This window comes from Elephas maximus, chromosome 1 (assembly GCF_024166365.1).
Source record: "Elephas maximus indicus isolate mEleMax1 chromosome 1, mEleMax1 primary haplotype, whole genome shotgun sequence".
Taxonomy (NCBI): Eukaryota; Metazoa; Chordata; class Mammalia; order Proboscidea; family Elephantidae; genus Elephas; species Elephas maximus.
In genome coordinates, this window is record NC_064819.1 from 238,673,132 (window position 1) to 238,697,790 (window position 24,659).

The window sequence follows — 24,659 nt, forward strand, 5'->3', positions numbered from 1 at the left end:
AGCACAACTAGAATTCCAGGCTATCCTCGAGGACTATTGCAATTCCCAAACCAGAGTGGAAAGACTCAAAACCTGTCCCTTGGTCTGTTAGGAACTCATTGTATGACTATCGAATCTTTGTATCAACTCTTTGTATGATTATCAACTCATTGTATGACTTTCGGTTGCCTCAGGCGGCACTTAAAATGCTAGGCTGTTAGTGTAGCTGCTTCATTTGGATATCAGGGGGATTAATGATAGTAATATAGACTATACCAGGGACTGCCAGAACAATGAACAAATCTGTCTTGGAATAAGTACAACCAGAATGCTCCTTAGAAGCAAGGATGGAGAGACTGCGTCTTACATACTTTGGACATATTGTCAGAAGGGATCAGTCCCTGGAGAAGGACGTCATGCTTGGCAGAGTACAGGGTCAGTGGAAAAGAGGAAGACCCTCAACGAGGTGGATTGACACAGTGGCTGTAACAATGGGCTCAAGTATAACAATTGTAAGGATGGCGCAGGACAGAGCAGTGTTTCGTTCTGTTGTGCATAGGGTCGCAGTGAGTCAGAACTGACTCTACGGCACCTAACAATGACAACAACAAGAGTAAAGGCACTGAAAGAAAAAAACATGGGAGTATGGTGAGAACTTTGCACAGGGTTTTGTCTGCTAAGGTTTAAATACAGTGTATAAATGCTCAGATACTCTCCAGTGTGGAGAAAAACAAAAACATGTTAACATTTTAAAACCTAATTAAAACTAACCGATGTGGGGGCTTTGTTGTTCTTTTATAAACAGGACACTATGTGAACATCCATTTTCAAGCTATCTAGAAGAGTATAGGATTATACCGCTAAAGACTTAGTTCAGGTAAAGTTTGCCCCCACAAATGAGAAAAACCACTTGGTATCTTTGGCCTGTGCTTCCTGCACAGGTTATAAGGTAGAAGATGTTCAGACCCCATTCCAAGGTTTGTGACAGTCGATGGCATGTAGTTCTGCATCAGTACAGTTTTCAGTTATACACTGGACTGGGAAACGATCTGCCTAAAATCGGTTGGTCCGGTGCCCAGCATAGGGCCAAAGACTTATTTTTTCAGTCTTCTGAGAACAAGCACACCAATTAACAGAGTGCCAGAGGCTGGGCTCGTTACAGCATGTTGGGCTATGTCATTCTGTTACCAAAGTGCACTCTTACGCTTTCTTTTACCAAAAAATTAGGACAAGCACACTGAATGATTATTGTTCAGATATTTGCCATCATCCTTGGCTTACAAAAACTAGACCCGATCTAGAAAATTCTTTACATGCATTTTGTGCATCTTGGTGTCTGTTCCCATTGGTTCCTTCTCCAAGCCTAAGTTTGGTAAAAGTGTTTGTTCTCCTCCCCTCCAACGCTTTCAGGGGCTGTAGTGCAAGTATAGGGAGCCCTGGTGGGTTCCTTATACATGGCTGCTAACCAAAAGGTCGGCAGTTGGAAGCCACCAGCCGCTCTGCGGGAGAAAGACGCGGCAGTCGGCTTCCGTAAAGATTACAGCCTTGGAAACCTTATGGGGCAGTTCTGCTCTGTCCTATGTGGTTGCTATGAGCCCGAATCAACTGAACAGCAACAGGTTTAGTGCATGTATCTCGCTCTGGAAGTTTATTGTTGCTAAAGGATTATATTCTGTTTAGGGACAACTTTTTTTCTCAGCCATAGGGGAAGGAGGAGAAGCTTTTTTGAACATGTGTTTGTTAGACTAACAACGTATCGGCTGCACATGGTGAACGTTTAACACCGATGGTGTGAGAGCGTTTAACACCAGCCAAGTGAAGGCGAAGATGACCTATGAATTTTTTTTTTTAATTGTGTTTTTGGTGAAGGTTTACACAGCAGTTTAGGTTCCCATTCAACAATTTCTGCACAAGTCGTTCAGTGATGTTGGTTACACGCTTCACAACCCGTAAACATTCTCATTATTTCCATTCTGGTTTTTCCGTTTCCATTAATCTAATTTCCCAGCCCCCTTACATTCTCATCTTTGTTTTAAAGTGATTGTTGACCGTTTGGTCTCATGTCAAAAAACCAAACCTGCTGCCATCAAGTCGATTCCAACTCAGCGACCCCACTAGGTTTCCCAGGCTGTGAACCTCGATGGAAGCCAACTGCCACGTCTCTCTCCCGAGGAGCTACTGGTGGTTCCCCACCCCCAACTTCTCTGTTAGCAGCCGATCGCTTTAACCACTGCGCCACCAGGGCCCCTGTATAGGTGATGGCTTAAGGGGGCACGTACAGATGATGGTCTCACGTAGGTGATAGTTTAAAGGAGCACAGTACTTATGGGCAATTTTCATTATTTTTTGAACCAATTTGTTAATTTAACTACAAGGTGAGACCCTGAATTTTTAAAGACACTCCTAGTTCCACCCCCACAGCAAATTAGTTTTTGTTTTTCCAAGTACTCTTACAACTCAATCCACAGGAACATGTCATTTTACATATTATAACTATATTCTTACTATGATTTAACATTCCACATTTTCCACTAAATACTCATCTAAGTGTTCCATCAACTTCGTCATAATCCTGTTTCGCGATGAATGAATTTTCTTCGCGTCTTTTAAAGTTAGGTCACTCTTTCCTCGCAAGCCCCTATAAAATAGCGGAGGATGTTTGAGACTGTCTTTCCATTCCTAAATCCTAGCTGCACGCTCCCAGGTGGCAACAGGCAGATACGCAGTAAACACTGAACAAGTGCAGCAGGACAGACGGGGCGGAATCTCCACCCCCCAATGAAAACGTGGGGAGAAACAGGCGGTAGCCCGAAGCACCCACCTCTTCCAGCAATCCTGCCCTGGTCTCAGCCACCCACTGGGAAGCACTTCTCTCCAAGGCTAGCCTTGGGTCACCTGAGCGGATGTGCCCAGGTGGAAGCCAGGGGGTCAGGAAACACCACCACAACTTCTCCTTGTGGGTTTTCTACTTTCTGAGACAGGATTCCTTTTCTGAAGCTGTCTGGTGAATTGCTTTTCCTTCGCAGAGCAGGGACGTCCTCACTCGTCTGGTGTGGAATTCGTACTTTCTGCAGGCAGGCCCTGGTCCAGCAGCACAGGAAGCTCCATGGGCAAAGCCCAGACCCCCAGGAGCTCCCTCTAGTGGGAGGGCCCAGTAAACAAGGTAAAAGAAAAAAAAAAACAAGGTAATAGGTAGAAATTGGGTTGGGTGTTATGAACTGAATTGTGTCCCCCGCAAAATAACTGCTGAAGGCCTGTCTCCCATTCCTGTGGATGTGATTCTGTTTGGAAATAGGGAGTATCTTCTGTCAGTTAATGAGGCCACTCCTGAATTACAGAAAGAGCACCACAGCCAGAGATGCATGCATGGGGGAGAACAGGCATCAAGGAACACCAAGGAGAGAGGCTCCCAAAAGGAATCAACGCTGCAGACACTGGTTTGGACTCCAAATCCAAAAGAAGTGTGAGAAAATAAGTTTCTGTTCTCAAAAGCCACACTCTTGTGGTATTTCTGTTACAGCAGCACTAGGTGACTAAGACAGGTATGTTGTTGTTGTTAGGTACCATCGAGGGGATTCCGACTCATAGCGACCCTACATACAACAAAAGGAAACACTGCCCGGTCTTGTGCCATCCTCACAATTGTTGTTATGCTTGAGCCCATTGTTGCAACCACTGTGTCAATCTATCTCATTGAGGGTGTTCTTTCTTTTGCTGACCCTATACATTACCAAGCATGATGTCCTTCTCCAGGGACTGATCCCTCCTGATAACACATCCAAAGTATCTGAGACTTAGTCTCACCATCCTTGCTTCTAAAGAGCATGCTGGTTGTACTTTTTCTAAGGTGGATTTGTTCATTCTCCTGGCAGTCCATGGTATATTCAATATTCTTCGCCAATACCACAATTCAAAGGCATCAATTCTTCAGTCTTCTTTATTCATCATACAGCTTTCACATGCATATAAAGTGACTGAAAACACCATGGCTTGGGTCAGGCGCACCTTAGTCTTCAAGGTGACATCTTTGCTCTTCAACACTTTAAAGAGGTCTTTTGCAGCAGATTTGCCCAATGCAATGCATCTTTTGATTTCCTGACTGCTGCTTCCATGGGTGTTGATTGTTGATCCAAGTAAAATGAAATCCTTGACAACTTCAGTCTTTTCTTCACTTATCATGATGTTTCTTATTGGACCAGTCTGTGAGGATTTTTATACTTTATGTTGAGGTGTAATCCACACCAAAGGTTATGATCTTTGATCTTCATCAGTAAGTGCTTCAAGTCCTTTTCACTTTCAGCAAACATGGTTATGATATCTGCATAACGCAGGTTGTTAATGAGTCTTCCTCCAATCCTGATGCCCCATTCTTCTTCATATAGTCCAGCTTCTTGGATTATTTGCTCAGCGTACAGACTGAATAGGTATGGTGAAAGAACACAACCCTGACACACACCTTTCCTGACTTTAAACCAGGCAGTATCCCCTTGTTCTCTTCGAACAACCGTCTCTTAATCTATGTACAGGTTCCTCATGAGCGCAATTAAGTGTTCTGAAATTCCCCTTCTTTGAAATGTTATCCATAATTTATCATGATCCACAAAACCAAATGCCTTTGCATAGTCAATAAAACACAGGTAAACATCTCTGCTTTCAACTAGGATCCATCTGACATAAGCAATGATATCCCTCGTTCCACGTCCTCTTCTGAATCCAGCTTAAATTTCTGGAAGTTCCCTGTTGATGTACTGCTGCAGCCACTTTTGAGTGATCGTCAGCAAAATTTTACTTGCATGTGACATTAATGATATTGTTCAATAATTTCTGCATTTGGTTGGCTCACCTTTCTTGGGAATAGCCATAAATATGGGTCTCTTCCAGTCAGTTGGCCAGGAAGCTGTCTTCCACATTTCTTGGCATAGACGAGTGAGCACTGCTGGCACTGCGTCTGTTTCCTGAAGCATCTCCATTGGTATCCTCTCAATTCCTGGAGCCTTGTTTTTCACCAATGACTTCAGTGCAGATTGGACTTCTTCCTTCAGTACCATTGGTTCCTGATCATATCCTACCTCCTGAAATTATTGAATGTCTACCAATTCTTTTTGGTACAGTAACTTTGTGTATTCCTTCCATCTTCTTTTGATGCTTCCTGTGTCATTTAATATTTTCCCCATAGAATCCTTCAATATTGCAACTCGAGGCTTGAATTTTTTCTTCAATTCTTTCAGCTTGAGAAATGCCAAGCATGTTCTTCCCTTTTGATTTTCTATCTCCAGGTCTTTGCACATGTCATTATAATACTTTGTCTTCTAGAGCCACCCTTTGAAATCTTCTGTTCAGCTCTTTTACTTCATTATTTCTTCCTTTTGCTTTAGCTACTCGACATTTAAGAGCAAGCTTCAGTATCTTCTGACATCCATTTTGATCTTTTCTTTCTTTTTAATAATCTCATACTTTCTTCATGTATGATGTCCTTGATGTCATTCCACAACTCATCTGGTTTTTGGTCATTAGTGTTCAAAGCATCAAATCTATTCTTAAGATGGTCTCTAAATTCAGGTGGAATATACTTGAGGTCGTACGTTGGCTCTTGTGGACTTGTTCTAATTTTCTTCAGTTTCAACTTGAACTTGCATATGAGCAATGGATGGTCTGTTCCATAGTCGGCCCCTGGTCTTATTTTGACTGATCATATTGAGTTTTTCATCCTCTTTTTCCACAGATGTAGTCAATTTGATTCCTGTATATTCAGTCTGGCAAGGTCCACGTGTATAGTTGCCATTTACTTTGGTGAAAAATGGTATTTGCAATGAAGAAGTCTGGCAAAATTCTATCATGCGATCTCTGGCATTTTTTCTATCACCGAGGTGGTATTTTCCACCTACCAACAGGTGTACACTTACTATTTAAGAAGGGGGAATACAGAGTGTGTTTGTGCACTGAGTGGTGAGGCAGTGTTAAGTCAGGATGGTCAGGGAATGTCCCACTGAGAAGGGGCATTCAAATCCAGCCAGGACTAGGACAGGAAGCATCTGAGCATATCACGGAGACTGCTCTGGGAGGGGGCACAGGGCAAAAGGCCCTGAGGTGAGGTCTGTGTGGTGTGTCCCAGGGGCAGTGAGGCAGGGCTAGATAGGGTGAGCAATGGGGAGATGAGGTATGGTGTGTGTGTGCGTGTGTGTGTGCAAACACATGCGTATGGTGCGTGGGGAAGGTGCTTATTCTGACTGCTGTGTTGAGAACAGACTACAGGGACAAGAGTGGAGGCCAGAAACACAGATAGGCTATTGCAGTAATTCAAGTGAGAACTGAAGTTTCCTTGGAACAAGGCAATAGGTGGTGTTATGGGTTGACTTGGGTCCCCCAAAAGATACATTGAGGTCCTCAGGCCCAGTAATTGAATGTGATCTTATCGGGAAAGAAGGTCTTTGTAGATGTAATGAAGTTAAGATGAGGCTGTTATCCATTGAATTGTGTCCCCAAAAAATATGTGTCAACCTGGCTGGGCCATGATTCTCAGTATTGTGTGATCGTCCACCATTTTGTCATCTGATGTGGTTTTCCTATGTGTTGTAAATCCCACCTCTATGAGGTTAATGCGGTAGGATTAGCAGCAGTTATGTTAATGAGGCAGGACTCAATCTACAAGGTTATATTGTGTTTTAAACCAATTTCTTTTGAGATACGAGAGAGAAGCAAGCATAGAGACAGGAGGATCTCATACCACCAAGAAAGCAGCGCCAGGAGCAGAGGGCATTCTTCGGACCAGGGGTTTCTGCACAGAGAAGCTCCTAGATCAGGAAAAGATTGATGATAGGGACCTTCCTTCAGAGCTGACAGATGGAGAAAGCCTTCCCATGGAGCTGACGCCCTGAATTTGGACTTGTAGCCTACTAGACTGTGACAGAATAAATTTCTCTTCGTTAAAGCCATCCATGTGTGGTATTTCTGTTATAGCACCATTAGATAACTAAGACAGAGGTTACTAGGGTGGGGCCTAATCCAGTGACTCGTATCCTTATAAGAGACAGAAAGACACACAGGAACAGCCCCTTGTGAAGACAGAGGCAGACATTGGAGTGGTGTGTCCATAAGCAGGCTACCAACACCAGAAGCTAAGAGAATGGCCTTCCGAGAGAGCGTGGCCCTGCCAACACCTTGATTTCAAACTCCCAGCCTCCAGAACTACGAGAGAATAAATTTCTGTTCTTATAAGCCACCTAGCATGTGGTGCTTTGTTAAGGCACCCTAGGAGACTCACAGAGGAGGTGAGTAGTCAAACTAAAGATAAACACTGAAGGTAGAACAAACAGGGGCTACTGGGCAGACTGGATGTGAGGTATGCAAAAAGAGTGGAGACTGGCCACAAAGCTTGGGCCTGAGTAGCTAGAAGGATGGAGGTGCCATTTTCTGAAATGTGAGGGATGAGTGGAGAACAATTGTTCGAATTAGTTTTTTTAGGTGGTATTTTTTTTTATTGGAAGATGAGGCGCTCGGAGGTTTGAGATGAGTTACTAGGCACCCAGTAGGCAGGAGATAGGATGGTGTGCAGGTTTTAAGTCCAAGCTGGAACGACCTATTGGGAAGTTGCGGGGCTTGGATGGTATTTAAAGCTATGAGACTGCATGAGGTCCTTGGGGAGCTGAGTCACACCTCCATTCCCAGTCACAGTTCTCATGTGAGTTCTAAGAAGCTTGTAGATAAGGATTGTACACCTGGAAGGGAGAATCTCCTCACCTAGGGCTCACCAGCTAATAACGTTTGAGGTGAATGAAGGTGACTCTCAGATATTCCAGGAAGGCAGCGTAGGAGGAAGGAAGACTGGAAGGCCCTTTCAGAAGATTATCAGTCATAACTACCCTTGGTAGCAATGCTCTGTTTGGGATTATCTTCATTTTAGAGATAAGCATACCGAGGCCCTGGAGGTTAAACCAACTTACTCCCAGGTTGCCAGGGAGTGAGGGGTGAGCCAACACCAGTCTGGCCAGCTCCCAAGTTGCATCTGCTCTTCCTGCCGTGGGCTCACACTGCTGTCCCAACTGGTCCCCAAGACATGCGAACCTCACCTCAAAGAAGTATGTTGTAAAGCTGAGGAGTTTGGGTCAAATACCTTTAAAATCCATTTATTTACTCATGAACTAGAGGAAATATGTTCTTGTGAATATTCTAATGTTTTTAAACACAGTGAATCCAACATAATCAATTTTTCCTCCAGCTTCTACACTTGATTAGGTGGAGTCATTGGTTTGCATTTTGGTGCACAGTTTATATGCTTTTGTTTCCTTTTGCTTTTGGCTAAACATTTATAGTTGAATTCAACTAAGTTAGCTGCTCTATGGTCTCATTTTAGTGTAAAAGCCATCATTTTTGGATACTGGTGCCACATTTTCTTGGTCCAGCCAACCAATTACCATCAAGTCAACTCCAACTCCTGTCGACCCCATGACGCATAGTAGAACTGTGCTCCATAGGGTTTCCAATGGCTGATTCTTCAGAAGTAGATCATCAGGTCTTTTTTCCCAAGCACCTGTAAGTGGACTCAATCCGTCAAACTTTCAGTTAGTAGCTGAGCCCGTTAACTGTTTGCACCACTCAAGGACTCCAATTTACTTGGTACAATGCACTTAAACTTGGAGATTAGATTCAAATTAACAGTTATCTGAAGTCTAGTTATCAGCGGCAAAGCCCAGACCCCCAGGAGCTCCCTCTAGTGGGAGGGCCCAGTAAACAAGGTAATAGGTAGAAAGTGGGTTGGGTGTTGTTATGAACTGAATTGTGTCTCTCGCAAAATAACTACTGAAGGCCTGTCTCCCATTCCTGTGGATGTGATTCTGTTTGGAAATAGGGAGTATCTTTTGTCAGTTAATGAGGTCATGCAGTGTAGGGTAGGTCCTAAATCTAAAAAAAAATCTAACCGCCCCTGAATTACAAAAAGAGCACCATAGCCAGAGATGCACGCATGGGGGAGGGCAGACATCAAGGAACACCAAGGACAGAGGCTCCCAGAAGGAATCAACACTGCAGACACTGGTTTGGACTCCAAATCCAAAATAACTGTGAGAAAATAAGTTTCTGTTCTCAAAAGCCACACTCTTGTGGCATTTCTGTTACAGCAGCACTAGGTGACTAAGACAGGTATGTTGTTGTTGTTAGGTGCCATAGAGTGGGTTCCAACTCATAATGACCCTATAAGACAGAGAAGTACTGCTCCATAGGGTTTCTAAGAAACAGCTGGTGGATTTGAATGGCCTACCTTTTGGTTGGTTCACAGCCATAGCTCTCAACCACTGTGCCACCACAGCTCCATTTTGTCCAGATAATCCTTCAGAATTGCAACTGGAGGCTTGAATTTTCTCTTCAGTTCTATCAGTGTGAAGAAATGCTGAGTGTATTCTTCCCTTTTGATTTTCTAACTCAATATAATACTTTGTCTTCTCAAGCCACCCTTTGAAATCTGTTCAGTTCTTTTACTTCATGATTTCTTCCATTCACTTTAGCTACTCTACGTTCAAGAACAAGTTTCAGAGTCTCTTCTGGCAACCATTTTGGTCTTTTCTTTCTCTCCTGTCTTTTTAATGACGTTTTGCTTTCTTCATGTATGCTATCACCCCACAACTCATCTGGTCTTTGGTCGTTAGTGTTCACCAGGTCACATCTATTCTTGAGATGGTCTGTAAATTCAGGTGGGATATACTCAAGGTCGTATTTTGGTTGTCATGCACTTGTTTTAATTTTCTTCAACCTGAACTTGCATATGAGCAGTTGATGGTCTGTTCCACAGATGTAGTCAATTTGACTCCTGTGTATTTCATCTGGTGAGGTCCAAAAAAGGTAGTTGCAATGAGTAAGTTGCTGGTTTTGCAAAATCCTATCATGTGATCTCCAGGGTCATTTCTATCACTAAGGCTATATTTTCCAACTGCTGATCCTTCTCAGTTTCCAACTTTTGCATTCCAATCATCTAATTATCACATGCATCTTGACCTCGTGTTTGATCAATTTCAGACTGCAGAAGTTGGTAAAAATCTTCAATTTCTTCATCTTTGGCCATAAGCGGCTGGTACAAATCCATACACGCAAAGTTCCTAAAGCACCCCCAGTTTTTTCTTTCAGCACCTTTAGTCTCATTAATCCCTCTAATGCCCAAACGATGCAGTGACTGAATTCTGGGCTATGGTGGGGTCTGGGAGAAGTTAACTTTGATGCAGTGGAAGCATTAAGTCCACTATCAGACAATCTGTTACGGAGGCCACAAAACAGAAAGGCTGTCAGACCAAGTTGAGATGCTCAAGTCCCATGTGTGTAACGAATGAATTTAAAACACACAACCAGAAGTGAGGAAAAGAGGTGAGGCATGTTAGCACCTTTGGGATTGGGCCTGTGGGACAGAAGGGCCCACCACCTCAATCCTGGGTGGGCTCTGGGGCTCACATGCCTGCTTCCCCACTGATGGTGTGGACAGGAGGCCCAAGGAAGGGGAGCGTGTGGACCCAGCAGCAGCTTAGAGATATGCTAGACTCTTCACCCACCCTCCACAAGAGAAATGCTGGACAATCCAGCTTCATCTGAACCCTCAGCTCCCAGTTGCCCCACCCTAGATTATTTTGCAGCGAGCCCTACACATCACATCTTTTCATCCATAAAATCGGTATTGCAGTATATATCCCTAAATGATTAAAAAAAAAAAAATGATAGGACTGCCTTTTTTTAAACACACCCACGATACCATTATCACACCTGAAAAGATGAACCAAAGTTTCACTCCCCACCAGCCTCACTACCTGATGCTCACTGGACCCCAGGACGGGAGGGAAAACTGGGGAGCAGAAGGGAAAGTATAAACCCCTGAATGGACTGGGCTGGCCTCAGCTGGGTAGGTCCCCTTTTTAGTCACTGAATGCAGCTTAGTAGTGGCTTTACGTTTTGCTCTTAGAGAATCTAGAACACTCTTTTTTACACAGCGGAGGTGGTAGCCCATAAAAGGTTAGCGCGAGCATATGTGTGTGAAACTCTGAGCAGAGGAAGATGAAGCCAGAGGTACACATTTCGGTCTTTTAAAATGTCTCACAACACCGTTTCATTATTTTCCCATCGAGGGCTTGCGCACCTTTTTCCAAATTTATTCCTGGATGATTATTTTTTATTGCTATTTTAGATAGTATCTTTTTTTAAACTACCAAATTTTTTAGAATTTTTATGTGAATATTTTTATAAAATTTTATCACAAAGCAAACATTTGGTAACCACCACCTAGACCAAGGAATAGTACCTTCCCAGCACCCCGAAAGTTCCCTTCCTAATAACAAACCCCTCCCTCCCTTTTAAAGTTAACCATTTTCCGGGAAATTGTAATCATCACTCCCTTGCTTTTCTGTATTCTTGTCCAAGCTAAATATACATCCATAAGTGAAACAGTTTAATTTTGAAGTGAAACTGAGTTCTCCCACTTGCCTCAGGACATGGTCAACCCAAGACTCTAAACTCTCCTTCTGTGGTTCTTTTGGGGTCATACAGACAGTGTGATTACAGGCCTCAAATCCCTGGAAAGGACCATGCCAAGGTCTCAAATTCTTAGGGGTGAAATGCTTTGTCTCCACAGTATCAAGCTTCAGAGAAGCAGGTTCCTTCCAGGGAGACTTATTTCTTATCTGTCCTCACACTGACGGTGGAGGCCTGCAAGGTCCCAGCTTCCTATAGGGCATCCTAGTGAATCCCACACCTCCAGCAGCACAGGCTTCATCCTGCCCCCTGTGCACAGCACAGCCATCCGAATGGACATGCGGGGTCACTGAGTCCAGAAGACACAGTGAGGATGGCTCTCACTTCCTCCTGGCCCCTGTGGATTCCTTACTTCACCACCTCCTTTGCACTGCGTTAAATATATTTATACTGCTGCTAGGTGCCGTTGAGTCAGTTGCCACTCACAGCAACCCCGAGAGGCAGGGCAGAACTGCCCCACAGGGTTTCCTAGGCTGTAGTCCTTACAGGAGCAGATCACCAGCTCTTCCTCCTATGGAGCAGCTGGTGGGTTTGAACTGCCAACCTTTCAGTGAGCAGCTGAGCACTTAACTGCTGTATCATCAGGGCTCCTTTGTATATGTATATATGTATGTATATGCATGTATGTATACATATACATACATAAAAATATGTACATGCAAATATATATATATTTTACATTCTAGTGAATATTTTCCGTTGTTTTCAGGAAGCAGGTTGTTTAGGATGTCTTACACCAAAACCCAGTTGCTGTCGACTCCAACTCATGGCAACCCCATGTGTGTCAGAGTAGAACTGTGCTCCACAGGGTTTTCAACGTTAATTTTCCAGAAGCAAATCCCCAGGCGTTTCTTCTGAGGCACCTCTGGTGGACGCAAACCTCCAACGTCTTGGTTAGCAGCCACTTGAAGTGTGTTAAACGTTTGCACCACCCAGAGACTCTCTTGGCCAATATACTGTCAGAAAAATAAAGTTAGAAGCTTCATAACTTTTTTAGTTCACTAACCGCATGACACATCCTGATTATTAACGGATGTTCGCAGCTGTTTCTTCTCATTTCGAGCTGTGGAAGAAGTACAGCCAGGAGGCTTCTTAGGAGCGAGGATGGGGAGGCTACGTCTCGCATTCTTTGGACATGTTATCAGGAGGGATTAGTCCCTGGAGAAGAACATCATGTTTGGTAAAGTAGAGGGTCAGCGAAAAAGAAGAAGACCCTCAACAAGACATACTGACACAGTGGCTGCAACAATGAGCTAAAATATAGCCAAGATTATGAGGATGGCTCAGGACTGGGCAGTGTTTATTCTGTTGTACACAGGGTCACTATGAGTCAGAACTGGCTCGATGGCACCTAACAGCAACCACATGACACACACCCCTTTTGTGACTAATATACCACTGAAGCACTATGCTGAGTATATACTTATTTACTTGAAGGTAGTGACATTGCTTTTCACAACTTAGTTTTGAATCAAAGAAAAAGCAAGCTGCCATCTAATTCATTCTTTGGAGATGTCATCATTTCTCCATCCTTTTCTTCCAGTTATGATAGTACAGTCTTATTCTTAATCCACATAGTTAGTCCAGTATCGACTTGCTGACTTAGTCTCCTAGAGTGGAGAAAAGAAAATGAAAACAGAGATGCATATATACGCACATAAACTCTGAAGGCTGATAGCCAGGCTGCTCCAGCCACCTCTTCGCCTCACTAATCCCGGCCGTTGCTCTGATTCCCCCAAGGAACTGGAAACTGGCTGATGCCTCTCCAGCTCCTGCTGTCACCCCAGGCAGCTCCCAACTGGTTTTGGCTGCTGCTCCCCAACTGTTCAGGCCTGAACTTCAGGAAAGGTCACCTACTCTCCTCTGAGGCCTCACTCTCTTGCCATCTGGCATCACCCAGAACTGGCATCACCTACAGCCGCCCGTCCTCCCGGCTCTCCTGAGCTCTCTCCTGCTCCGTGTGCCCCTGGTCTCCTGGGGAACCCCAGCCTCTAGACCCCTGGGCAGAGAAGGGAGGGGAACCAACCACCACCCGATGGGTCAGAATCACTTGCTCCAGCGTCAGAGGTACGGTGGTCGGCCCTGTGGGCGCAGGTTTACCAGCCGCGTTCTCCAGATGCCTGTGCCTAAAGGAGACAAGAAGAGACACCTCCTGAACAGTGTGCTTAGATTATTATGTTTTCTATACATAAACCCACATTGTTACTACAGACATGCATTTTTTCTGAAAATACAAGGTTTTTCCACTTCATTCAATTCCATGGCATTAACCTTTTTTTTGGTCACACACCCATTTAAGGGTCTGATTTTAAAATCCCACACATTATGAATTCTGTCTCTAGGAAAGTCATACATGCATATTCACATACAACATATTTAAGGGGTTCACATGCCCACCAACTATTTATGAACCTTAAGTTAAGCACCCCTGACCGACTCTAACAAGCTTGCTGAGAGATTTCCCCGTTCAGTAGACTGAAGACTCTTACTTGTCGATTCTTCATTGATCATATATCCACGTTTACAAATATCCCTACCTCCTTTCCTGGCTGTATGCGTCCACAAGGCTATTGTATCTCAGAATGAAAATTGTGACCACTGGGGAAGTCATGGAAACATTCTTTTTGAGATTAACATTTTAGACTCAGCAATCCTGCTTTGGAAGATACTTTGAGAGCTACAGATATTGACAGATAAAACAGCATCTGCTTCTAGCGAGACAAACTCATCCTTGCCCAAACCAATTACCAGGGAAATGAGAACAAATTGCTATTAACAAGGAAGGTGTGTGCGTGACTGTGTGTGAATGTGTGTGCATGTGGCATGTGTATGGGTGTGTGTTGTGTGTACTGAGGATGCGTGTCATGTGTGTGGATGTGAGTGTGACTGTGTGTGGTGTGGGGGTGGTGTGTGTGTGACTGCGTATTGTGTGTGTGTGTGTGCGTGTGATGCGGTGTGTGCAGAGAAAGAATACAATCATTTGCCAAGGGTGAGAGACCACAAAATGTAGCAAGTTGCGTGCAGCAAACATGAGAATCCAAACTCCTAGGCTGAATTTACGTTCGCTACATGAGTTGTCTTGAAGTTAGTATCTATAAACATCTACAAATCAATAGGATTTGAGGGTGACTCAGAAAACACTGTGCCTCCAGAACAAGCCCATGAACACAACTGGAGTCAAGGGACCCACAGAGCCTATCCTCTCTCTCGGTCATGAGGCTACACCAGACACCCAAAGGACGGGCACTGGTTATTTTCAGAAGGTTGGGAAGAACTTCCGGCCGTTTGTCCACCATTGGCAGGAATAAGCATGGCTGTGGCAGCGTCCCTGGCTCTGGAAATGCCCCCTACCCATGTGCAGAGCTGTGTCTTCGTGACAAGAGACTCTGATAACTTGTGTTTTACAGCCAAGGCTCATTAATGAAAATATTAACTCTGCCATGTCACTCAACCTGGAATGGACTCCGAAATGAAAAGTGGTTGTTGACAAGGCACTTGAGTAATAAAAGATTGACTCCTGGGTCTTGTCTGGAAGGCACATATGTCCTTGTGTGACCATGCCAGCACTATGAACCCCCTCCTGCAACAAATGCATTCTGGACTAATGGAGCCCAGGCTGCAAGTGGATTTCTTTCAGGTGTGAGGCAGGCTCACCAAATTCGTTTCTTGAATTTAATTTGCTGTTTTACACACATATTCTAGAACAGAAGGGGGGCTATGTGCTCCCGTGGAGTGTGGGCTCCAATGTCAGCTATGTGGTACTACAGGTGATGCAGTGGTTAAGTGCTACGGCTGCTAACCAAAAGGTCAGCAGTTCAAATCCACCAGATGCTCCCTGGAAACCCTATGGGGCAGTTCTACTCTGTCCTATAGGATCACTCTGAGTTGGAATTGACTTGACAGCAATGGGTTTGGTTTTTTTGTTTACCTACAGGTGAGGGACACCACGTGCCCAGGTTCAAATCTTAGGGACAGGTAGGATTTGAACCTGGGCACATAGATCTCCCGTACCTGCTATGATATTCTACCTCCCTAAAAGACGGTGAAGATGGAGATTTTGGCCCCTATCTCACAGACGTCCCCAGGTGGTGCAAACAGTTAATGTGCTCCCTAACTGAAAGGCTGGAGGTTCGAGTCCACCTAGAGGTGCCTCAGAATAAAATCCTGGTGATCTGTTTCCGAAACACCAGCCACTGAAAACCCTATGGAGCACAGTTCTACTCTGACACACATGGGGTCGCCATGAGTGGGAGCTGACTCGACAGGAACTGCTCTTTGTTTTTAATTTTATGGATGGAAAGAGTGAACCAGAAAGAGCTCAGTCATGCAAGAAACACCAAGTTCCTGCTGGGCACCAGGTCTTCCGCAGGGCTTCCAACGTTGAGGGAAGGTGGTGGGGCCGAGGGGTAGACACACACATCCCAGTGAATTGTCATCAGTGGAGGAAATGCCCTGCTAGGCAGGTGTAAGGTGCCATGGGAGCACCACGCTGGGTCTCTGCTCACCCTCGGGGCGCCAGCAATATTCTGGAGAAAGCGATGTTCAGCTGAGATGTAAGGCCAGAACCTTCCAGACCAAACCTGGAGTCTTCTCGCTTCCTGGTTCTCAGTTCAGCTCTTACCCTTGGGCTGCTCAGCACTCCTCAAAAACTGCAGTAGGTTTCTTCAAAATTCCCCATTTCTGGCATTTTCTAGACTACTCACTTGCCGTATGTGGGTGCTCGGCGTCCTCTTGTCTTCTGATTGGAATCTTTTTCTTTCCTGGTGGGACTCTCACAACCCAAGAAGTTGAGGTGAGCCCAGGCTTGGCATTGCCGCCCTGCCAGCAACGTGTCTTCTGTCCTCATCCCCCGGGGCTGGACCTCCCACAGCTCGTATCCACCTGGGAACAGGTGACCCAGCTGGAAGGGGAAAGATGGCTTTCATTTTGCTGTCACTGTTGTTTTTATTACATTCAGAATATAAGACGTGATTTCTCTAACAGCAGAATTTGGTCAAGTTGGACTAGCACTTGTAATTAAAGTGTGTATTTCTTTTACTTATTCATATTTAAATTTTCAATATATATTTGATATTTTAGAAAATAATACCTTATTGACAAAGTGCAATATCTTAAGGGCAAAAAAAAAAAATTTCTTTTAAATTCCTTATAATACTATCTTAAGGTGCCCTGGCAGCGCAATGGTTCAGCACGCAGCTGCTAACTGAAAGGTTGGAGGTTCGAACCTGCCAGCAGCTCTGTGGAAGTAAGACCTGGCTATCTGCTCCCATGAAGATTACAGCCTAGGAAACCCTGCAGTGCAATTCCACTCTGTCACTTGGGGTCACTATAAGTTGGAATCGACTCGAAGACATCCAACAACAACAACAATACTGTCTTCATAATACTGTGAGTAATATTTTAGCCCGTTTCTTCTGTCATCACCCATTGGAGTAGTGGTTTTGCCGGGCAGCTACATGGAGCTCGAAAGGACAGGATCAGGGAAATTGGGGAACAGAAAGATGGTGGTTGTTATTTTGGTGTTTTGTTTTACTTTTAATCAAATCCAAGATTAGGTTTTTACTTCTCCAAAACCAGAACTAATCTCTCCACCCTCTGATCACCACCACATCAAGGTCAGAATTGGGACAAAGTTCAGTTCCAATGGCAGGGACCTTCATTCTTCCTGGGAAACGGCTGTCACCGATGGCTTCCCTCCAGCCACAGGGATGTTCACTGTCAAGTCTAATGAAATGCTGCAGGACAGGACCTGTGTGTCGTCAACCCTTGCCTCCCTCACCTGCCCCACACCCACATCTCATCGCGGTCCAAGGGCCAGCAGGACAACTGACCAGGTCTTTTGCTCTGCACTCAGCTCTCACGTCTTCGAAATGGTCCTGTCCCTCCAGCAGCCTGCCCCGGGTCGTGCCAAACAGAGAAAAGCAAACACAGAGGACAGATGTCAGGTTCAGCACGGCCTTGGCACACAGCGACTGCGGGTGTAAGCCGCAACTACGTCTTCTCGCTGGAGCCTCTGGGGAGTGCTCATCGTCCAAGAGAGCTGGGAAACTTCAGACTTCACATAGTGAGTGTGTGCGCGGCTTTTGTGTGTGTGTGGGCAGCGTGTGTGTGTGGTGTACGTGTGCAGCGTGCCTGTGTGCACTGTGTGTGTGTGTGCGGCTGTGCGTGTGTACAGATGTGAGGTGTGTGTGCAGGTGTGAAGTGTGTGTGCATGTGTGCAGTGTTGTGCAGCGTGCAGGTGTGCAGTGCGTACGTGTGCAGTGTGTGTGTGCATGTGTGCAGCATGCAGGTGTGCATGTGTGAACTTGGTGTCTTTTGTCTGCAGCATATTGAAATCCACCTATTATTACAGCCACAGAGGCTATATTTTCCTTTTACTCCTATAGAATATATATGTGTGTGTGTATAAATAAGGAGTGGTGGTGGTGCATTGATTAAAGCACTCAGCTGCTAACCAAAACGTTGGTGGTCTGAACCCACCAGCCGCTTTGAGGGAGAAAGATGTGGCGGTCTGATTCCACAAAGATTACAGCCTTGGAAACCCTGAGGGGCAGTTCTACTCTGTCCTATAGGGTCGCTATGAGTCAGAATTGCCTCAAGGGCGACTGGTTTATTTGTTTGTTTTACATAGACAGAGAGATAGGTAGATGGTAGATAGGCAGGGAGGTAGATATCTGATATAAAATTGGTCTAAATCCAGGCAGTTCAGGGCCAAAAAGCACTAAGTCTGAGGACACCCCTGGCTGGGGTGAGGACTTGGCACACCCAGAGCCACCTCAGCCTCTCTGGGCCTCCTAGCTCTGATCTGCAGGAACTGATGAAAACACTGAGTCTCGGCACTGCTGTAAGGATAAAATGGAATACGCTTTCATGAATAAGCTTGCCGAGGTGCGCCTGGAACATCAAAACCAAACCAAGTCCGTTACTCTTGAGTCAATTCCGACTCACAGCAACCCGACAGGACAGAGTAGAACTGCCCCATAGGGTTTCCAAGGAGCAGCTGGTGGATTTGAGCTGCTGATCAATAAAACCAGTTGCCATCAAGCTGACCTTGATTCGTGGCAACCCCATATATGTCAGAGTGGAACTTGCTACACAGGGTTTTCTTTTCTTTTTTCCCTCATTAAACTTTGTTTTAATGGGTATCAATATTCTGTGACAGATTTTTTAGTCAAATCGTTTCCATTTAAAAAGCAGTGATTTTAAAAACTAATAACTTAAACTGCCACACAAAAAGAAATGAAATGGTCCACAAAACATTCCTTTCCTTCTGAAGGCTTTGCGATGCATCGTTATCATGAACCAGTTTTTTCCTATTAAACGTAAACGGCCACTTGAGACAAACAATCCTGAGACCTTCTTCCACCATTGACTGAGACTGGGCTGGCAGGCACCACGGATACACTCGCTCAGCCTCCCGAGCTTCCCCAGCAGGCTTGGTGACCTTGCCAGCTCCAGCTGCCTTTTTGTCCATGGCCTTGATGACACCCACACCAACTGTCTGGCTCTCATCTTGAACAGCAAAACGACCCAGGGGAGTCAGTCAGAGAAGCTCTTAACACACGTGGGCTTGCCAGGAACCATGTCAACAATGGCAGCATCACCAGGCTTCAAGAATGTGGGACCACCCTCCAGCTGCTCACCATTCAGTGATCCATCTTCGGAGCTCAGCCAACTTGCGAGCAACGTGAGCTGTGTGACAATCCAACACAGGTGCACAGCCAGCATTGGTTTGGCCTGGCTGGTTCAGGATGATCACCTGCGCCGTGAAGCCAGCTGCTTCCATCGGTGGTCATTTTTGCTGTCACCAGCCACACGGCCACGATGAAAATCTTTGACAGAGATGTTTCTGACACCGAAGCCTACCTTGTCCCCAGGCAGAGCTTCCCTCAAAGCTTCATAGTGCGTTTCAACAGGCTTTACCTCAGTGATGACATTTACTGGAGTGAAGGTGACCACCATGCCCAGCTTGGGAACACCAGTGTCCACTCTGCCCACAGGGACAGTGCCAATACCACCATTTTATAGACATCGTGGAGAGGCAGACACAGGGGCTTGTCATTTGGACAAGTTGGTGGCAGGATGCAATCCAGATCTTCACACAGCGTGGTTCCACTGGCATTTCCATCCTTACAGGTGACCTTCCATACCTTGAACCAAGGCATGTTAGCACTTGGCTCCAGCATGTTGTCACCATTCCAGCCAGAAAGTGGCACAAATGTTACTGTGTTGGGGTTGTAGCCAATGTTCTTAACGTAGGTGTAGACTTCCTTAACGATTTCCTCGTATCTTTTCTGGTGTAGGATGGCTCCATGAAATCCATTTTGTTAACACCAACAATTAGTTGTTTCACACCCAGTGTGTAAGCCAGAAGGGCATGGTCCCAGCTTCAAATTCACCAGCAGTAGCAATCAGGATGGCACAGTCAGCCTGTGATGTGCCTGTAATCATGCGTCCTGGGCATCAATGATGGTCACATAGTGCTTGCTGGTCTCAGATTTCCACAAGCAGATCTCAATGGTGATACCACGCTCACATTCAGCTTTCAGTTTATCCAGGACGTGGGGATACCTGAAGGAGCCCTTCCCCATCTCAGCAGCTTCCATCACAAACTTTCCAATGGTTTTCTGTGGATCCCACCACGTTTGCAGATCAGGTGACCAGTAGTGGTGGACCTGCCCAAAGCTACGTGTCCAACAGTGGCAATGTGGATATGAGTCTTTTCTTTTCCCGTTTTGGCTTAGATTTTGTGATAGTTTTCACCAATACCTATGTTCTGGCAGCAAACCCATTGTGGAAAACAAGTCCACAGGGTTTTCAATGGCTGATTTTTCAGAAGTAGATCGCCAGGCTTTTCTTCCTAGGTGCCTCTAGAGCACCTTCACCGATCACACCACCTGGGGCTCCCAGCTGATGTGTCTTCTCTCTTAACGCTACTACTGACGGACTCAGCCTCTGACGCTGCCACATCCACTCCCCCCCCCCACGCCCTGGCTGCTCAGGGGTGGCAGGTACAGAGGCGATGGCAATGTGTGTGTCCGATGGGGAGCCCCCCAGGCCCAGAGGACTCCAGGCCATCCTTGGGCCCTGTCCCATGTCACATTATAGATACGAGGTGACGCTCCAAGGAGGTCTCTGTGTGATGCCTGTTATAGGGGCATCTTCCCCCAACACTGTCTCCTGTGAGGAACACAGTCATTACTGTCATCTCTGGTTTACTTTTGAGCAGACTCGAGCAACAATGAACTGGCCAATGTCACGTAGCTCCCAAGGAGTGGCCTTCAGGTTGGACCCTAGGTACTTCCATCCACCACATTGTAAGGTAAGGCCAGAGCACCTGGAGCAAAGCTGTTCAGGACCCCAAGCCTCCACGGGGCCCCCTCGAGCTAGAAGCAGAGTACAGGAGTCCCAGCGGGCCGGGCTCACCTGCAGCAGAAGGAAGCGTGTGTGGCTACCTGCAGCACCAGACCCAGCTACTGTCTCCCTACAGGTGATTCAGCAACTCCAAGGAGAAGCTAACCAATGAGTCTTTCACATGTGCTGGGGAGCCGCTATTTGACAGCGAGGGGTACTTGGAGAAGGACTCGGCCTATGGCAGGGACTCAGGCAATAGGAAATGCCGAGCCTGCCTTGGCGACACTTGGAGACCTCAAACAGCAAAGACTGCATTTCTAGGAAGGGCAATTCAACGCCAGTGGAGGCAGGAGGTGCTGAGGGAGGGAACCATCTGGAACGCACCATGCAGGCTTGCGCTTGGCAGGGACTTAAGGAGGAGGTGTCTCAGGTAAAAGGAATGGTTCACACCTGGCCCGAGAGAAGGGACTCTGCCTTCTTTAAACAGGGAGCCCTGGTGGTGCAGTGGTTAAGCATTCAGCTGCTAACTGAAATGTTGGCAGTTCAAACCCACCAGTGGCTCCGAGGAGAAAGACCTGGTGATCTGGGTGTGTGAAGATCACAGCCTAGGAGAACCTATGGGCAGTTCCACTCTCCACACGGGGTCGCGGAGCCGGAATCGACTGGACGGCACCCAACGACAGCACAACACTTAAACAGGGAGTGGGAGGAGGAGGCGGCCGCGCGTGTTGTAGCTGAAACAGCGCACAGAGAAGTCTGGTGTGTACGCTGAAAATGGTTCTAAAGCTGTCCCTGCAGAAATGGCCTCGGGCCGCGCAGTGAGCGGTGCCACTGCCCTGCCTGGAAGGACTTTTATTTTAAAATAATCAGAGAACTGCTCGGATTTGTCACGTATAAACCCAGTGAGTTTACTGCCAGGTAGTACAGCACGCACACAGGCCAGACCCCAGGACATTAGAGATCAGAGAATCAGAGACAAATATTAGTCCAGCATCTAAAGTCCAAATCCTCAGCCTTCAGGCCTTTACCTTTAAGGAGAGGCCTCGGGAGAAGGCTTGGCCAGCGGCGTGTCTTACGACAGGGGCCCTCAGTGCTGGGGTTTGTTGGCGGCTTGGAGACTAGGCTGTCTCCGTGGCCCAGCAGAGCCACCAACAGCACAGCATCTTTGCAGCTCCGGGCACAGACCAGCGTGCAGAGAGGCGCCTCTGGCTTGCTGTCGCCGCAGGGCGGAAGCCTGAGCTTTTTAGGGGATTCAGCCCCTGCGGGTCATGCCTGTAAGGGTCTGTCAGGGTGATGCCTACATCACAGGTCCGTGATTGGGGTGCATATTCAGGGCGTCTTAGCACAGGTCCCCTGAAGGCGATGTCACACCCCGCCAGGCAGAGCAGCTGTCTTACAATGAGGTGGCAGGCTCTGACATTAGGACTTATGCAGAACACAAGTCTGCTCGTCACACATGGTATGTCTCACACATACGTGATCTGGAGTCATTACACTATATGTTGTCCTGGGAGTACCTCTGAATCTGCTCCTGCCAACCAATGCGTCCAGGAGGGTGGCCGTCTCTGCCCTGCCCCTTCGAGGCCAGGCCCAGGGGAGCAGGCTGGTGCCAGAGGTCTGCAGACCCACTGAGCCTGGCTCCCAGGCTCCCAGCAGCATCTCCAGGCTGCTGCTCAGTGGGCTGCTCAGAACCTCGTCACCCCATTTGGCTGGGAGCTGCCGCCCCACGTGCGACGGGAGAGCCCACACCACATGCAGGTCTCTGCCCGGGTGCCGGCTCCCAAATAAACCCACAACTTTGCTCTGCTCTGACACCAAACACACCAGTTCTTCCCAAGACCCCATGTTGACCCAAATGGATTTTCCTCGGTCATCTGCATTTGTAGGCATCCTAAATCTTTATGTCTCTAACACACAGCGTAAGAGAATGTGAAGCCAACTAAAACGTGAAAAGCTACACAAGCAAGGAATTTTGAAAACTTGTCTTCCGTATTCTTAAACGCTGGAGTTTGCGGTAGACACAAGAGCGGCCACGATGTCTCCTTGTGTGTAGATTAGGGAGAGACCTTTTCAGTGTGTTACTTGAATGATATTCTTGGTGTGGCCACTCAGCTCCCTCCAGTGCTTCGGTGTATGGATTATGGATACGCTGTTGGAGAGAAGACTTTGACCATCAGAGTTCCAACCCAACCCCACAGTGTTTTCCACAGTCGTCCGGATTGGTTTAATCCAAGCAAGGTGACTACTTTGAATGCATTCCACACAATTCTGATTGCAAGGACTGTGGCCGAGGGAGACAGCTGTCCTGCCCCAGTCCATCAGAGGTGCAAAGGCGTGGGATCAAGGGTGAGAGCACCTTCCAGCCAGGAGTGGGATCAGGGGTGAGTGGGAGCACCTTCCAGCCAGCAGTGGGATCAAGGGTGAGTGGGAGCACCTTCCAGCCAGGAGTGGGATCAGGGGTGAGTAAGAGCACCTTCAGTCAGCAGTGGGATCAAGGGTGAGTGGGAGCACCTTTCAGCCACGAGTGGGATCAAGGGTGAGAGCACCTTCAGCCAGGAGTGGCATCTGCGTTTCTGCAGCCAGAACAGGCTTTTCCTGTGGGCCACTTCCCCAACTCTCCCAGCTGATTAAAGGAAGCTAGAAAATGACTGAAGCCCTAAAATCACAACAACAAAGGCTCCGTTTCTCTCTTCAATCAAAACAACAGGGCTGCCTGATTCAAATGCTAATAGCTGGGGCTAAATTGGCCTCTCAGTGACAAAGAGGCTTCCCCTGCACTGACCAGAAAGCCACCCCTTGGCAGCAGGAATCCACAGCCTTCTCCCAGTGGCAAGCTCTCCCGAGGCTTCATGAGAAACACTTGATGGTGATCGCGGGGGGTGAGTCCCGGGGGAAAGCACCAATAATTTGAACAAGGCTGTGGCATGGCTGCTGCTAACAGTGAACGAGCTCGGCTGCTAACTGTAAGATTGGAAGCACGCGTCCGCCCAGAGGTGCCTCAGAAGAAGGGCCTGGTAATCTGCTACCTAAAAATCAGCCACCGAAAACCCCACGGAGCACAGTTGTGCTGCGACACACATGGGGTCGTCAGGAGTCAGAATCACCTCGATAGCAGCTGGTGTTTATTGCACACGTGCTGTAAGCCGGCCCCGTGCTGCGGCCTCCTAGGCCCGGGGGCAGGTGCTGTTCCGTCTCCACCTTCTGGAGCTGAGGCGTGGAGAGGTCCACCCTCTCTCTGCTGCGGCCTCCTGCTGCCAATTCACTGGTGTCAAACCCAGTCCTAGCTGCCATTTTAATTGGTTTCCGGGGCGCTTTTCTGAAGACTTTAAGAAGTGGGCGTGTTGCAAAGACTTCTAATCAGATGCTCTGTGTGGCCCCTGTGGTTGATGAAAAGATACCGTTCTCCGGGGCTGCCCACCAGGCCCTAGGATGGAACAGTTCACTCTCGGTTCAGTTCGCACAGCTCTGATCACAGGTTTCTAGCTGGAGGCTGTGTGCTCCTAACACCCCAACGTCTGTAATGTTCTTTGGTATCCCGAGTGGGGACCACTGGACACCTCCCCGTGGTTGGTGGAAGACCGCCTTCAGGGAGCCCCCGGGGGCATGGAGTTAGTGGTGATAACAGGCAGGCTCTCCCCAGGCTCTGCCCCTCTCGCCGCTCTCAGCGTGAGTCTTTGAGAACTGATGTTTGCGTTTGCCCAGTCTACCAGCAACGCACCTGTACACATCCTGAGCCGGGGTGCTGACCTCGGCGACCTGGCGCACCCGCGATGCCCAAGTGTCTTAGTCCGGTGTCACTGCCCCGTCAGCGCATTCGTGAGACATCA

The 24,659-nt window shown here is 47.1% G+C and overlaps 1 protein-coding gene across 1 annotated transcript in view; it reads right to left on the minus strand.

Moving 5' to 3' along the window:
• Positions 1 to 10,662: 10,662 nt before the first annotated feature.
• Positions 10,663 to 24,659, minus strand: part of LOC126087655 (uncharacterized) — a 108,975-nt gene continuing 94,978 nt past the window's right edge. Inside the window, exons 6-9 of the mRNA XM_049905197.1 lie at positions 17,310 to 17,370; positions 16,182 to 16,378; positions 13,505 to 13,604; positions 10,663 to 13,088 (exon numbers count right to left, since the gene is read on the minus strand). Coding sequence (XP_049761154.1) covers positions 13,044 to 13,088; positions 13,505 to 13,604; positions 16,182 to 16,378; positions 17,310 to 17,370 — 403 coding nt within the window. The 3' untranslated portion in view covers positions 10,663 to 13,043. The remainder of the gene's footprint in view (positions 13,089 to 13,504; positions 13,605 to 16,181; positions 16,379 to 17,309; positions 17,371 to 24,659) is intronic.